The sequence below is a fragment of the Anarhichas minor genome, unplaced genomic scaffold (genome assembly GCF_050575085.1).
Source record: "Anarhichas minor isolate MPS153535 unplaced genomic scaffold, ASM5057508v1 ptg000067l, whole genome shotgun sequence".
Classification (NCBI taxonomy): domain Eukaryota; kingdom Metazoa; phylum Chordata; class Actinopteri; order Perciformes; family Anarhichadidae; genus Anarhichas; species Anarhichas minor.
This window is the reverse complement of record NW_027466513.1, coordinates 1,215,224-1,231,952: the sequence shown is the minus strand read 5'-3', so window position 1 is coordinate 1,231,952 and position 16,729 is coordinate 1,215,224. Positions and strand designations below refer to the sequence as shown.

Here is a 16,729-nt window from a genome sequence, read left to right as displayed (position 1 = left end):
TGGCAAGTCAGATGATCACCAAAGTTATTACACTCTTAACGTTTAAACAATATGTTCAGCTATTTCACTGGAAACTGTGAACATTTTGACCTGCTGATTGCACTTTATGAAAAGTAAAGACATCGTGAAAGTCAGTAGGATTAATCCTCTGGGAAGATAATCCATCTAATAATTGAGACATTTAAGTGTGGGCCAAGGTGGTGGACCAAATGACAGAGTGACCTACATTGCTAATGTAGGGGGTCAAAGTAATGTTAACACCAATCACAGATAACAAATTATATCCATTGCATTTAACTATATTTTACAGCCAGGGTCTCTAAGACAAGCAAAGTCCCATAAATTAGGAAAAGTCATGGAGGTATCAACGTGATAAAAACAATATTAAGTTGGTTTTCTGAGCTGCTAAAGATGCCCCAGGTTCTCTAGGAAAACCACAAACAAAAAGTGTCAGCAAGACAAAGATTCACTGAATCATCCCTAGAATCAAAGTTTTGATCCCGGCCTCTGCTTAAAATCCAAGGGAGAAGTGTGCGCTGCCGGCCAAAGCAAGAGGAAGTTGCAGAGGAATGGAAAGTGAAAAGGGATCAACACTGGAGGAAAAGTTGCCTTTTGAAGTTTGCCAACAGAAAAGTTTTGATTCAAGTCTCCCACATCTGCCTGCTGCCTCATGCAATAACCCTGGAATCCCCCACCCCCTCATCATCACCATGTCACACACAGTTGTGTTTTCATGACTTTTTGGGGCATTACATTGACTCACATTCATTTTCTGGAGACTAAACCAAGCCTTCACCCTAAAGTGCAATGACCTACCTTATGGGGACCCCCATGTTGTCCACATAAGGAAGCCAAGTCCCTACAATGTGACTGTGTTAACAGATTCATGTGTCCACAAGATAAGTAAAACACGCCCACACACACACACACACACACACACACACACACACACACACACACACACACACACACGCACACACACTAATGCAGACCCGATTTCAATCCACGACCACAGAGCATGAAAACAAACTTTTCTTCAAAATCTTCAATGAAGTTTTTAAGCCAAGTGGCAGATAAGCGTTGCTGCTAACTGAACATGCACACACACAACAAACACCCCCCCCCCCCCCCCCCCCCCTGCACACACAGGCATACACTTGGAGCAGAAGCTAATGGCATGACCTAGTTTCCAAAGGGTTAATGATAAAGAGCGAGTGGAAAGATGAAGAAACTTCAGGGCCTATTGTGCTTTAGGACACAGTGTGTGTTGTGAATGTGAGTATACGTGTGTGTTTTTGCTCAGAAAGGCCTGCCAGAACAGTCCATACACCCATCAGAGCTTCAGGGACGAGCCGTCACGCTAAGCCGGGGTAGAGGGCTGAGGCCTGAGTGTAGAGGGAGGTAAAAGCTCAACTAGAGCGCTGCTGAGGAGTGAGGCGTGGGGGTTACACACACACACACACACACACACTCATCCACTCTGCACTGACTCTGGCCAACAGCAACTTACTGTATACTCATTTAACAGAGACTTTTGGCTCACTCCTCTGCACAGCGTGCCCTCACTGGTTCCTGACTTGTGGACTTGTGGAAACAGGAAACAGAACCGAGGAACCAAAAACTAGCCCGTCTCTTTATTTGTGTGCATTTGTTTGCGTACCTCACATGACTCACTCGTCTCTAGAGGAACATACGTGTAGATCTTGACATGCTGCTGCAACACGGCCCAGTCAGTGGCCAAGTCTTGTTTGGTTTCCTCCCAGATTTGAACTCTATGTGACTCTGATAACATTGAAACGAGGAACAATTTCATGCTCTCGTACTCTGGGCGCTTTTTATGACTTTAATTGTTCCATTAAGGCGCTTCAGGGTCTGGGAATGCTTTGTCATATGCGCAATATGTGTGTTTGTGCATGAGCGAGCGCACGCACGCGCGCGCGTATGTGTGTGTGTGTGTAAAGTGAATGCCCTCAGGCTCATCAGCACTCAAGTTTATCCTATAAAGGAATTCAAGGAGTTCAGGCTTTTTAATGCTCTGGATCTGAACCAAAGACACAGAACCTGAAGATTATACTGAATGTTTATCATTTCCTGTTTCAGAGTCATGTCACTGCCTCGGTTCAAGGAATGCACACACGTACTAACAAATGCACACACAACATGCGGTTGCATAGATTAAGATAAATACCTACTGTAGTTTCAGTTGCAGACTTTTCATTTCTGCTGGTGATGTTTGTGCTCAAAGCTTAAAACCTCTCAGTGATAACAAATGTCTACATTTATTACTGGTGCTGATGACTTTATCAGGGATGTTTTTTCAATTAGATTATTATAAAATGATTTACAGGTGAACAGAGTGGTTATGTAGTGGAGGCTATGATGATTTACTCCTTGGTTTATATGATTGAAAAAGTTATAGATATTGTTAGTATGACTGAAACTAATGATTATCAAGTCGACATATTCAAATAGCTTTTGTTTGTCCTATTGCAAGTCCACAACCCAAATATATTCGGTCTACTATAATAGAATTATTTTTTTAAATCTAGCAAATATTCATACTTTTCCTATTCTGTCAACCAATCAATTATTTAAGGAATAGTTTCAGCTCCAATTGTAATTGTTTAATGCATTATGAGTAATTTTATCGGGCTGCAGTTCGGACTATAGTACGTAGTAAATGTAAAATGGTTATCCACAGTAACACTTATGTATTAATATAAATAATAGTTTGATCCGTTTTATAGCCCACTTAGTCCACATAAATGCCCCAAATAAAACAAATCTGACCATTTCAATATGGAGGTTTGAATAAATCTCCATTATCTAAAGTAAATAATATTAATAATGGTAATGACATACACATATAGTAATTAAATAGCTACATTTAAACATACATACATTAAAACATCATGACAAATTATAAATAAATGCGTTCTGAAATATCCTTTAGCATCATGTTAATAATCCTAATTAAAATTGCCAGTATTGGTTTTTATTACTTTTCATGTAAAATCGCTAAAAAGGTGGCCCAGTTTATGTTCCTCCCAAAACGGCTTATATGATAACACCACACAGGTTACCAGCTGCTGCTTTGACATGAATGAGGGGTCGGAGGTCAAACAGTGACCTCACAGTTTTGGAAACATGTGTCCATCAGCAGGCCTCACACATCTGCAAGAAAGGCATCACACACATGGGTCATTGCTGGTCTTGGTGAGTTGTTTTGGGCGAGGTCCGTGTGACTCAGAGAAAGTCCAGAGAGACGTAATAGAAGCAGGAAAATCACTTAACTCGGTTGAAAAATCACTTCATTTTACACTTATGATAGCTTTCATGTTAATAGATGATAGTTATATCTGATTTTTAGTTTGCCGAGAGACATTTTCAGTTTCTGTTTGTCTACTGACTGAATCAGATAAGATGAAGATATCATTTATCATATTTAAATTGTGCACAAAGTGTGTAGAAGAGGGCAGAGATAGCATTTCAAGTGCATTCATTTCCTGATCTTTGTAACAAACCAGATAAGCCCTCTTTTTGACGCCCCAAGAGCTAGGGATTGTGGGAAGTTATGTGAGATCTGTGATTACATTTGACAGAGTTATCTGAACAGAAAGGCTTGAAGTGATGTTTTTCTTCAGATACCCTATAGTGTTTGTATCACCCTTTGGCAGAGCTGCTTCTTTCCTCATCAGCTGCCGGTGGTTCCCTGATCTCAGCCTAACAAGCTGTGCTGAGGGTGATTAATGTGGGCGAGACCCTCCAGGCCTCTCGAGAGGACGATGAGGGCCACAGCCCGAAAACAGTCAGCTGCATACTTTTAGCACACAGTCATCTTTCACTTCACCAAAAGTGAAAGGCTGCTGAAAGCTGTGAGAAGTGTTGCAGCAATTATTATAGGCTGTTTACTACCAGTGATTTTCACTGCTCTTTCAGACACACATCTGTCTCAAGAATACAGGAATAGCGGGAAAAAATGCAGGATGTCACTGTAGTTTAAATCAGTGGTTTGAGCATATATGCATAATCAGATTATATATTTCATCAAGAACATGTTTTATATAAGATCAGGGAGAAATGCAACCACCACATAAACCAATGTTTAGAAGAATTTAAGAACTCAAGCCAGAGAGTATTTGACCAATCAATAAAACATATGTCGGTAGATGCTGAAGGAGAATGAGCTTTTTCAAAAGACTGATAGCGCCATCTTGTGGCTTAATTAATCCAGGCAGTTAAATAAAGTGGATTGCTTGAGTAATTATTTTTCCGTGTGTGGCTCAAGTGAAGTAACTGAAGTCATCGTAAGATCTTTATAAAGGAACATTTAAAAAAACATGGATTTCCAGTTATGTATCATTAGCATGTGGAACAGGAGTTATAAGCCAAATATATTTAAAAATCACAATTACTGAGGGCATATGAAATAACAACCTGGAATATAAATTACGAAAGCGTATGGGCCTCTGCAGACTGGATTCAAGAATCCTGCTTTGAAGTGGCTGTGAAAGATTTGCATGGCATTCCCACTGTTGCTAGAAACCACAGAGACCTAAACATGCAGAACAAATAATGAAATATTCATCGCATGGCTCTCACGCACTTTGTTCAGGACTGGAGTTGCTTCAAGTTGCAACATGTGAAGACAGCCCCAAGGATAAGAGTCAGTAAAGTGAACAATCTCCTGTCTGTAGTCTGTGTGTGTGTCTTAGGTCACATTGACACCAGAATGTGAAGAAATCAATGAACTCTTCATTTTCTCTGTGCAGCACATTGCAATGCACACTTTGATTGGCTGTTGCAACAGTAATGCCATCTTGGTCTCTGCAGTTTGTCCAATAAATCAAAAGAAACAAACATTAATGAAAGGGCCACTGATGCACCGTGGGTTTTGTGGTTTTCGCAGGCAAAAAGAGTAGATTGTCCATACAGGATTCCATTTTTGTCATTTATTTGGCAAACCAAACAAAAACAAGCAAACAAACAAAAAGAACAAAGAAAACTGCTGTCGCTGTCTCTCTTGCGCTGGTAAAAAAAACATAGGCCCACCCCGATGCATGCTGGTCCTATACCTACCTACTCCTATAAGTAACCACAGGGGCCCACAGTGTCCAGAGGAAGGACAGTTTGCGAGTTAATTTTCTGCTTGCAGCTGTGCGGATGTTTGTTGCTCATTGTCTAACCGCAGGTGCAGCTGTTGGTGAAGATGTGCAAGGATCGATTCAGACGCAGGTTCAGTTTTCTGTTCTCCTCCTCCACAAGGTCACAGTTTTCCAGGGTCTTCACCTGTAACTGTGCTTTTTCTTGATGTGTCCTTCAGGCTCAGCTGTATATTCTCAGCAGACAACAAAGTGAAGCTGTACTGTGTTGCGTTTATGAGCAACTTCAGTTGGCCAGCCTCACTTTCCAGAAGCGTGACGTTCTGACTGTTGGAATTCAGAAGTTGCTTCAGCTGAATATGTTTCATTTGCAACTGCTTGGTATTTTTTGCCATATACTGTAATTGCGCTGTCAGACTTTGCTGTGTAGTTATCGGAGCCAAGAGGACAGCAGCCACACCACCATTAAGCATCATCAAAATCCCAATTGAATCAGATTGCCAACTGGCCAAATCCAGTTGTTTTGAGTCCATCTCAAAACAACTTTCCACTTCCACTTCTGTGGCAATTTTTGCTGGTTCATCACCAGCATTTTCACCTTTAACACTAAGAGCAAAAAAAGGGATCAAGAGATGTTACTGAAAATAACATTCTCTAAAACTACACACACCGGTAAATAGCCTACCACATACCAATTACGTAAATAAAGACCAGATTGGTCTTTATGCATGATTGCCTTTACTGTACTTTTACTCCAGCTCCGAGTTCAATATTATCACACAATATTCGCACCAACACCTTGTCCTATCATTAAATCCAAAAATACATATTAATTGTACCGATATTTAAAGAGAACTTTAAACAGACCAAAACAAGTGTTATAACTGATTTCATTACCTCCATTTCAATCATGTCTTCTCTGTTTCAGCAGTGTTTCTTCTGGATCTGGATCCCGTTGCTAATGTTACGCGAGATGTAGGTGTTATCCAATTGTCTTCAATTACGTGTATGTTGTAGCCCCTTCGCTTGGCTAACACTCACTTGTTGTTGTTTTTTACAATAGTAAAACTATTATTTTTGTGTCCTCAAGAACTTTTTAAATAAAAGTAGCTTTGTACTTTTATTGAAGGGACATTTGGTGCGCGTGTGTCTCCAGAAGTCTTACCAGAGGTACTTGACTCCATGTCTCTTTGGTCACACTTCACATGCGAATGTAAAAAAAAATATTAAATCAATCAACTCTTCCTCTTCTGTTGGACTCTTCAGGAAATAGACTCCTCCAAAATAAGACAGCAAATTACACCTTTATGTCTCAGCTACACGTGTAAATACAAATTAAACACAATAAAAAGTATATTGTTTACAATGATCTATAAATCATCTGACTAATGTACAGTTTGCTTGCTGAAATAATCCTGAAAAAAAAATGCACTCACAACTTCCCTCGAGCCTCCACTATCAAATACTTTTGTCCTTTTTGATCTGTGGGATAAAGGAGCCAAATAGCACATAACTGAAAGTGGGAAATATCTTCACCGGCCATGTGTAACCTCAAAATATATGTTGGCAAATTAAAAAAATTAAATCCAGTGATCCATTCTGTAAAAGAACTGATGATGTATTTGATTACCTTATTGGAAACAAAAAAACATTACTATTTGCATATTTGCCATCTTATCTGAGACTGCACATCTGTTGCTGTAGTCTCTGTTGACAAAGAGCATTTTCATTTTTTATACAGAATGTAACAAACAAGTGGGATTCAAAAGTCAAGCATGGGAAATGGGGACACGAAGCACTAACAAATCAAAAACAAATGAACACAAGACAAATTTCACATGTCAAAAAGAAAAAAGATTCTGAAAGTCTGCCAACATTCTGGTAATTCCGTCCCGACACCAGTGATTGTGCTTCGACTTTGAGTAAACACCAGCTAATTTAGCCTGAGAGAGAGAGGGACAGGATGTTCTGCAGGCCAGCAGTTGTAGTCAACGCGGGGTGAGGCACAGTGTGCACAAGAGTGAGAATTTACTCAAATATTAAGAAACAACTTACTGCACATGTACAGTATATGTACTCAGTAATGTCTCACATGTTGACAGGTTTAAAGTTGTTTTGCTTGTGCACGTTGTGCCTCAGCTCAAAACCGTTGAGAACCGCTGCTGCAGGCTAATTTATACATGCTATGAATGTGTGTGTGTGTGTGTGTGTGTTAGTGTCTTTGTAGGATTGGCTGTCTCAGACACAGCTCACTGCTTCCAGAAACGATGGGCATCTGGTTCTCCATGTGGAATCGCACCAGGTGACCAACACTCAGAAACACCTGATCTCGGGTCCGCACCTGGTTAAGCAAAAACACAGACAAGTTTAAACATTAAAGCCAGCTGGCATTTGCCTCTCTGCATGCTTTGAGTATTTGACATCCAACACTAAAGCTCTTTACCTGTCCATGTGGATCCACCAGCAGTAGGTGGCGCACGGTGGCTCCCTCCATCCCGCTGAGTACGTACTGACCAGAGGCAGAGCTGCTCTCTCTGACCAGGAAATCACCGCTACAGGTGAGAAGTGACTCCGCCTGCTCCCTTCCTAATCTGGGATGAAGGACAGACACAAAGTTAGTGAGAAAGGAAGAAGGAGATATACATTAGCAGACAGACACATTTAAGATGGTAATTCACTGGTAGTGAAGGACAGGGGATGTTGATTACCTGCCGTGGAACCAGACTTCCTCCTGGATCAGGTCCTGGATCCGTGTCTCAGAGAGAGGAATGCACTGTTCAGCACTGATCTCAGATACCACTGAGTCTGATGGAGAAACAACAGAGGAATAATATAACTGTCCACAAGGGTGGGTTGCTTAGTAACTTCAAACCAAGATAATATCATGTTTTCTTTTTTTTAAACTATGCTGTTGTACCAAATCTATAAATTCAGTGTTAATAAGGTTAGTTCTAGACCTTTCTTAAAATCTAATCTTACTCTAAAACTACTTTCAAATCAGCTCCAGGATGCAAAACTCAGATTTAAACTCAGATTAGTGGTTAACGTTAAACTGACAGTTGAGGTGTTTTAAAATGGCTGCATTTTGAAAGAGAAATTGGCAGATTCAACCCTGCTGAATAACATATTCTGAACGTTTAAGTCACTGCAGCATCAGCAAAGAGTCCAATAGTCAACAATCCAATAAAAAGAATGCTCTAATTATGTGACATACAAATAATGTTGTTTTCTCATTCAGGTGTAGGCTACCGTGTAGGCTACTGATTGGTTTCATTAATCCTGAACAATAGTAGTTTCACTTTTGGTTTAAACCAATATTGCACTTTGGTTGAAACCATATCATTTGGTTTACTTTATCAGGTTTTCATTGAAATTACACAGCACAGATGGGATGGATTTAAAATCTGGTTTAATCATTTTAAACAAAGTTTACTTGAACTATAATTAACTCTAATTTTGGTTTGAAGTACACTTTCTCATGCACATAGAAACACAAAGTGGTTACAGACAGACACACAGTCTGAAGACACTTTGCAGTGTATTGATGAGTTTTACCTGCAGGTGGAGCTGGAGTTTCTTCTGTGATGGAGCAGTTCTCATACAGTGAAAGAGGCTGAGATGAACAAACCTGCAACAGCACTAGATGAGTCATACAGACAAGATCTGTGTGTGTGCATGTGTGCATGCAGGAGCAGTGATGGCATAAAGGTTAGAGACATGTGCTCATGACCGGAAAGTTGCAGACTTAATTCCCAAACTAGCACAAAAATTCTGGGAAGTTATTACAAACAACTGAGGCGTCCTTGAACAAGCTCAAGCGCTTCTGGGGATGAAATTAGATTATTCTTCTCTTTTAAAATGTAAAATGATCTTTGTGTGTCATAAAAAAGAGCTTTCTTCAAATTAGGCAGTGTATTACTGAGATATACAGCTACACATATAAAACCATTGTAACATTTACAACTCCACTACTGTGGAGGAAGTTAAGAGTGGAATATAATACAATATACTGTATATGCACACACCCAAGGACTCACTCCAATCGCTTCATGTCACAAGAAGAAGAACAAGAAGCAGAAGAAGAGTTATTAATCCAATGGCATTAGCTCATACCGTCTACATCTTTCCCCCCAAAATCATGCACACGTTCCAACTTACTCGTTTCTGAAGCTTTCAACCATATCTAATGGCCTTCCTCAGTGGATGGAGTTGCTCAGTAATTCTGTAAGTACAATGTATAATATATATTCTAATCTATGCTTATATGATATCATGTCAATATATGATATCATTATTATATTCCATCGTTTAATCATGAGAGAACTACTAAACCATCTCCATGGCCGCAGAATAACTTAATATACTGAGGAGGGCCAGGAGATGTGGTTGAAAGCTTTGGAAAAAAGTTGGACTTTTTCATGGTCTCCCTGAAGCTGACTAAATGTTAATGTTAATGTCACTCTTACCCCCATTATGTCAGGATCCTGTTTGTTCTCCGCGCTCGTGATCCGCAGGTCCTCTATTCCAGCAGCGGGTGGTGTCTTTCCAGGGATCATATTGTAGTAGTCACGGTGCTCGCTGGCTCGCTTGGCCTTTTGGTCCGTTATCGTCTCCTCTGTGCTCCATTTGTGACAGATCCTCACTGCTGACCTGCAGGCAGAGAGTTACATGATGTTCACCTCACTGCCTCCACTGTGGAGAAGCTGTGACATGACTTTGGTTACTATAATGCACACACGAGAACACACACACAGACACACACACACACACACACACACAAAGATAGACACATACTCAAGAAATTGTTCAGCTCTACACAAATATACAAACACAAAAACTAAGTCACCTAACAATAAGGGCCCCCTGGATCAAACTCTCAAAGAACTATGATGTTGTAAAAGCCAGTGAAAATAATAATTGGCCAACACAGAATTGTTTAATTGCACTCCTGATCAGATGGGTGAAATGTACATCAAACACACCAATGAGACAGTTAAGGTAGACAGAAAGACAACCTGGGATTGTTGGAGAGGAGCGATGGCGTGTGGTTCAGAAGTTGTCGGAAACGTGTTTCGAAGGCCTGACCGATGCTGTTGATAACCTCACTGGCACGACCCTTTGGACACTCCAGGATGTGACATGCTGTGGGGTGGGGGAGAGAGGAGTAAATCCAGTGGAAGCCGAGCTCATCATAATGTGAAATTAAACTGTGCTATACCTCTCTGATTGACGAGGTCCTTGGCAACATAAGCGATGTAATCAGCCATGTCCTGCAAACAGATAGAGAGAAAAATCAAGAAGACTTTTAGCAAAACTATGTAAACTTTGTTGAACACCGTGGCCACAAATGGCAATTACAAGCTAAATTATAATATAGTGTATACATACAATTTAACAGTAGCACAAATAGATAAGATAACAATAAGTGAGATCACGACTCAATAATTATACAACCGTAACTGTCTACGTTAGCTTACATTAGCCTCCATAAGCTACTGGTCATATCAGACCAAGTAAGACTGTAGCGAGTGTATTGAATTGAGTAGTATGCCTTTTATTAACCAAAAATTGAACTTTTCATTTGTAAAAGAAAGATAGTATTATTTTGTCTTTTAGAAAGCATTTGTATGCGCACAAGGACGCTATTAAACCTCCTGACTCTGTTGTTGTGTTCTTCAGTTTATAACCTGTGCATCTGGTGGGTTTAGGCTCTATAATTCATGATTTAATAATGGAAAACGCAGCAGACATTTTCAGTTAGCTGGTTGTCCACGTGTATTCTGTTTAAATAATTCACTTCCTATCAGTGGTTCTCTGATACTAATACAAGAGCAGAGTCAGCGGAATATGTTTCACCATAAAGCCTCTGTGGCAGATTGATTTTAATTCCCCCGCTATCTTCTATGTGTCGAAGCCAACTGAGCCGAGGCTTAGAGCACACTACAAGATTATTTTAGCTAATTAATTAAGCAGCGAGCTATAATCCCATCCATCGCTCCGATGGTGTTGTGTTTCCCTGAGAGAAACCGCCCTCCTGTTCTCTCTAATCTTTGGCCAGACCGACGTCGCAGTATCACAATGGAAATTAAATATTGAATACAAATGCTGGGTACAGTGTGAACCCAGCATTTGTATTCATTGTTTGTTCGAGCTGAACAATGGAGTTCATGAACACAAACCAAATCATAAGTAAGCGTTTTTGTTCGTCAAGCCGTTTGCAGGCAGGATGTGACCTAGACAACAGCTAATAACTAACTGACATGTCCTGCTGGCTATTTAGACAACAACATTGCAGCATGCAGGAATGGAGGGAAAGAGAATTAAAACACATAAGAGTAATTCGTTTGAAACAAACTTGGTAAAGCAGTGGTGGCCTTCTCTGCTGGCCTAAACAGAATCACAAAGTTATAGCTATTTTATCATTTTTCACAAATACACTACATGTATTATAATTTTTGTTCCCATTGCACAGCTCCTGTCTTCCTCTGTTGCTCTGCTTCCAGCACAGCTTGTTTTAAGGAGAGCTTGTATCCAATCAGATTCCGGCCGGTGTTCGTTCACCGGCGGGAGTATTCAGATGCAATCTAAAACCTCACCACTAGATGTCCATAAATCAAACTGCTCCTTTAACTAACCTTGGAGTTTCTATTAACTTTAAGAGTAATATTTTAAGCTGCAAGGATTTTATGAATAGCTTTTATTCTTGAGTTTGTGTCCGAAATGTAACTTTTAGTGGCTTGATAAATACAGACCTCACACTACCAATTAAAAGTGAAGAAGATTCAAGCGTTGGGGTCGGAAATAATTCAATCCTCCACACATGGCACCAAACCAAGCAGTAATGAAGCTAAATATAATTAGTCACTCTGTGTATGTGTGTGTGTGTGTGTGTGTGTGTGTGTGTGTGTGTGTGTGTGTGTGTGTGTGTGTGTGTGTGTGTGTGCGTGTGTGTGTGTGTGCGTCCCTATCTGCACATGAACATGTTTGTTCATTTGAGAATATGAACATACTGGATCTCCTCCTGAGGCAAATGAAATGGCCTGCATGGGGTGGTGGGCAATCTTCTGTGGAGGAGAAGAGAGAGGAACAAAGCAAGCACAGAGTTTGTTTGTTTTTTACTCCGCATGCCTCAATAATTAAGACGTGTGACAGTTATAATGCAGTTAAGCGTGTTGACTCGGTCACCTGAAAGGAGGCGGCAGCGATAAGAGTCACACTGTCTGTGGAGACAGTGACGATGATTCTGCTCCCTGAAAACTGTAGGTTGATTTGACCCAGAAGAGCAGACAGTCCCTTGTAGACAGGCTGATGATGACAAAAATCTGTTATTCTAGTTGGGTCTGTGTTGATTGCATTGGTGTGTGTGTGTGTGTGTGTGTGTGTGTGTTTGTGTACCTTACCCTTTTAGTTTTCACTGCTGATGTCCTCTCACACAGTCTGCTGATTGCCTCTCTGCACACACAAACAGAGATTATAAACATGTACACATACAGACGCACATACACACACACACACACACACACACACCGAACACAGAGATACCTTTGTGAATATGGCATCCAGTGCGCCCTGCTAACATGTGACTTGCATGTGAGAACATGAGAGGAAGGAAACTACATCACAAGAAGCTCATCTACAGTATATGAGAGAAATAAAATACACTAACATTACTTTTAAAAGTAGTACTATATTCAGTGGAGAACTGTAACAAAATACATTTACTCAGGTACAGTTTTCAGGTATTTGCTTTGCTTGGGTATTTCTGTTTTATGCTACTTTATACGTTTATATGTACTATGTACTTATTACTTTATTTATTTGAGTAGTTATTGCAGATTAACATTAAAAGAAAACAATACATACATTGTTACAGACTACCAAGCAATCTATCAAGTATAGGTCAATGTTGGAAGAACATAAAATTACTAATACATCAATTTAAGCCCACTCTGTTTTAAGCAAAAATCCTGCATTCAAAATCCTACTTAAGCAAAAGTATTATTACCAACATGTACTTCACCTATCAATTGAATACCAGTGAGCCCTTGCCTGTTTAGAAAAGCTGTACATACTCAGCTTTGTAGTTGCTGATGCTTCGGTCAGAGAGGCCAAACCATAAAAACACCCACGCACACTAAATTAACATCCCACTATCTAGGAAGTAAGACTTTTTTCCAGGAAGTACTTTTCTTCTCCTTGAAAACAAATTGTATGTAATGGATGAGGTCTCTCTCCCTCTCTCTCTCCTCTTAATAAGACTATGAGAGATCATTAGGAGGAAGTTTATCTAATTGGATTTTCTGCCCCATCATTCAGCAGTGTTGTTGTGAACAGAGCGAGCTGTGTTTTGGCATCCTGCACAAGGATGTCAATATCAAATGATGAGGAGAAAGCCCCGGTTTATGAAACATTATACTTTTAATTTGATTTCCCCCTTTGAAACATTTTTTTCAAATAAACCACACACGCTTGGCAAATATATGTATATTTCTTCTTCCAAAGCACACTGTCAGCAGTCAGATCTTTAGTTTTATTATGTATCTTAAGGATCTATCTGTGTGTGTGTGTGTGTGTGTGTGTGTGTGTGTGTGTGCGTGTGCGTGGTAGTTGGAGGACTTCCTACCGTGTGACTTTCATTCTCATATTAAAGTCGAGGGTTCTCATGGACTGGGTCACTTCCACACTACCCATGTACTAGGAAAACACAACAAAACACCAGTTACTCACTGATTTAAATGTTAAGCAATACAGCCACAATAAAAGTATTATGTGATCTCAGAAAGAGTGCTGATGTGGGCAATGTCTCTGTCCTGTTTCTCCTCAATTTAAATGGGGTCATGCTTTTCTCTCTTCTTGGCTGTTGCAGAAATCTTTGGCATGACTACCGAGGAAATCAGTTAAAATAACGATTTAACAAAAACAAGTAAACACGACTTAGAGTACAGCCACGTTAGTGCCTCTGTGGGGCTGTAATACATGTTAATATGCTTGCAGGAACAACGCTAACGTGCAGATATCATGTTCACCATCGTAGTTTAGCATGTTAGCATGCTAACATTTGCTAGTTAGAACAAAATACAAACTGCTGAGGCTCCAAATCAAAGTATTGGACAATTGATGATGAAAAATTAAGAAATCACCAAAGTTGTTATGTCCCCATTGAGGGGGGATGTTTAACAAGTTTCAAGGTAATACATAGTTGACGAGACCTTTCATTCAAAATCTCATAATGGCGCTAAATGAAAATTTGTCTGAACAAAAATGTGGTGCCAATCTATCCAGTAGATACTGAGATGTTTCAGAGTATAAGAAAACTGCTTGTGGTTCTAGTGGAGAAATCATCCACGTCATTAGAATCCATCCTCTGGGCAGAGTGGTTATCCGAACCAAATCCATCCAATAGTTGTGTAATAGCTAAATAATAAGACATCAAAACCCCAAAATGTCAACCATAGTTGTAGAGATATTTCAGTCTGGACCGATCAACTTTGCCATTCTTTGAGGCCACTAACATGGCTAAAAAAAACACATCACGATTACATTTTCTCCCTGTGACTTTTATAAATAAGGAAAAATAATAGTTTTAGTATAATGTGACACTCTCTTATTTTCCACTCATAACTGCTACATTAAACATTAAATCTACATACAGATGTGCTTGTGCTTGTTTTGGAAGTCTTGACATGTAGTAAATGCAACCAGGCGACATTTAGACCATGTGCTTGGATACACTTTGACTAGTCCCACTTCTATTGGCCATGAGCTTCAGCAGAGCAGACTCTATAGGCCGAGGGCAGGATGAGTAAGACCACTGATGAACACCAGACTTAAATCAATATGTGTGTGTGTGTGTGTATGTGTGAGTGGGGTCAGTGGGCGGTAGTGCGTAATGTATGTGTGTGCTTGTTTATAAAGGACAATCAAACAGTCCGTTCTCATTTCCATCAGTGGTCAGCTCACAGACCCTGCTCTTAATCACCCATGCGGACACACCTCCGGTTCTAGGACAGCATGGGCTCTGCTGATACCGGATACATTCACAAACACACACACACACACACACACACACACACACACACACACACACACACACACACACACACACACACACACACACACACACACACACACACACACACACACACACACACACACACAGAGCAGATCTAGTGAGGAGCAGAGAGCCAGGATGAGTCACTACTGCCTACACAGGAAGCTCTATCTGAGAGGGAGGGGATGAACGTATGAGAGTAAGTGTGATGGTGTGGATAAAGCTCAGTGAGACAGAGACAGACAGTTTCTATGTGTGTGTTTGCATTCTTCGTTCACGTGTATGTGTTTTTGTGTTGGCACTAGTGGGAATTAGACCTCAAGTCTCTGATGGGACCCTGATATGAGGTTAGCTGCACTTTCTTACAAAGTTTAAAGTGAAGAAGCTTTACACTAACAACCAATCAATATTTTAGTAATAAACATTAACAATTTTAGGCAAATGGTTTAAAAAAAGTGAAAAACATAAAGATTAGGTAAGGAACTCTTAGCAGCCGTCTGATTTCTGTTTGTGCACAGCCGAGTGTATTCATGCGCTGTTATTAGTGCACGTGTGATAGGTACCTTGATGTGATGGTGAACCATTCTGCTTGCCGTCCCCACCACTGCACAGTGGTCTACTGCTGAGGAAGTCTTCAAAGGGCACAGACCGTCTCTGTGCTGTGAGCAAGGAGGACAGTCGGGGGTCCAGGGGAGGCTGGTAATCCGATGCAGGGTGATGGATCTTTTTGTGCAGCGCAGAGCCGAGTGGGTTAGGTTTTGGCCAGTGGATAGGGGCACATTGAGGGATGGTTGGCTACAAAATCTCTGATCAGGCCCTGAGCCCCATTCTGCCCTGGATAAGGGTCTGTCAGTGTGTCCATCAATGGTTCTGTCCCGGTCTGTGTTCGTTTGTCCCCTCAGGCCCCAAAGGGAAATTGGACTTTGCAATCGGATGTTGGCCACGCGGGGGATGAAGTCCCTCAGGGTGGACGTCCCTTGGTGTGTCGGCGCTCCGGCATCCAGCTGTGCAAAATCAGAGTCGAGGCAAAGGTCCGTCTTTGAGGGCAGCATTCTTTGGGGCCGATCCTCTAGGGACGTCAGCGAATCGTTGCGCAGACGACTGTATTTGGTGCGCTTCAGCATGCCTGTAGAAGATGAAGCAGACGTCCAGCAAAGTGCATTTCATTGCACTGATTATGTCTGTAAAGACTACAAAAGAAACGAGCTACCTGGTAGAAGTCCCGTCTGTGATTTGAACCTGGGTGAGGTTTGCTCTCTCATAATCAAGAAACTGGACGAGGTGGAGCACTAGGACACAGCAGAGCAGAAACAGGAATCACAGTTATTTCATACAGAGGTTTGACTCGATTACATAGATGTGACTACAGATAGCTGAAAAAAAGAGAGGCATGAAATGCAATAAGTTGATCATTTCGGTTCAATTGCGAATCAACTGATCTTTGGGAAGTGATCTAAGCGTCTGGCACACTGTGTCCTCAGATTATTACCGTACGTTACAGTAGATTCAACTCACCAGCGTGGGACAGCGGATGTCCCGTGTAGTCTAACGTCCAGTCTGCTGTGCTCTAGTCCTG

General features: G+C 40.8%; 1 protein-coding gene across 1 annotated transcript; it reads right to left on the bottom strand.

The window, feature by feature from the left end:
- Positions 1-6,199: 6,199 nt before the first annotated feature.
- On the bottom strand, positions 6,200-16,415 carry LOC142934259 (SHC-transforming protein 1-like). The gene is made up of 13 exons (XM_076078770.1): positions 16,364-16,415; positions 15,717-16,279; positions 13,726-13,796; positions 12,503-12,554; positions 12,288-12,407; positions 12,113-12,166; positions 10,321-10,372; positions 10,118-10,244; positions 9,569-9,752; positions 8,658-8,730; positions 7,811-7,907; positions 7,546-7,693; positions 6,200-7,443 (listed from the first exon to the last, which is right to left on the bottom strand). The coding sequence occupies exons 1-13, from the start codon at positions 16,413-16,415 to the stop codon at positions 7,315-7,317; spliced, it is 1,722 nt and encodes a 573-aa protein (XP_075934885.1). The 3' UTR covers positions 6,200-7,314.
- Between the last annotated feature and the right edge of the window lie 314 nt (positions 16,416-16,729).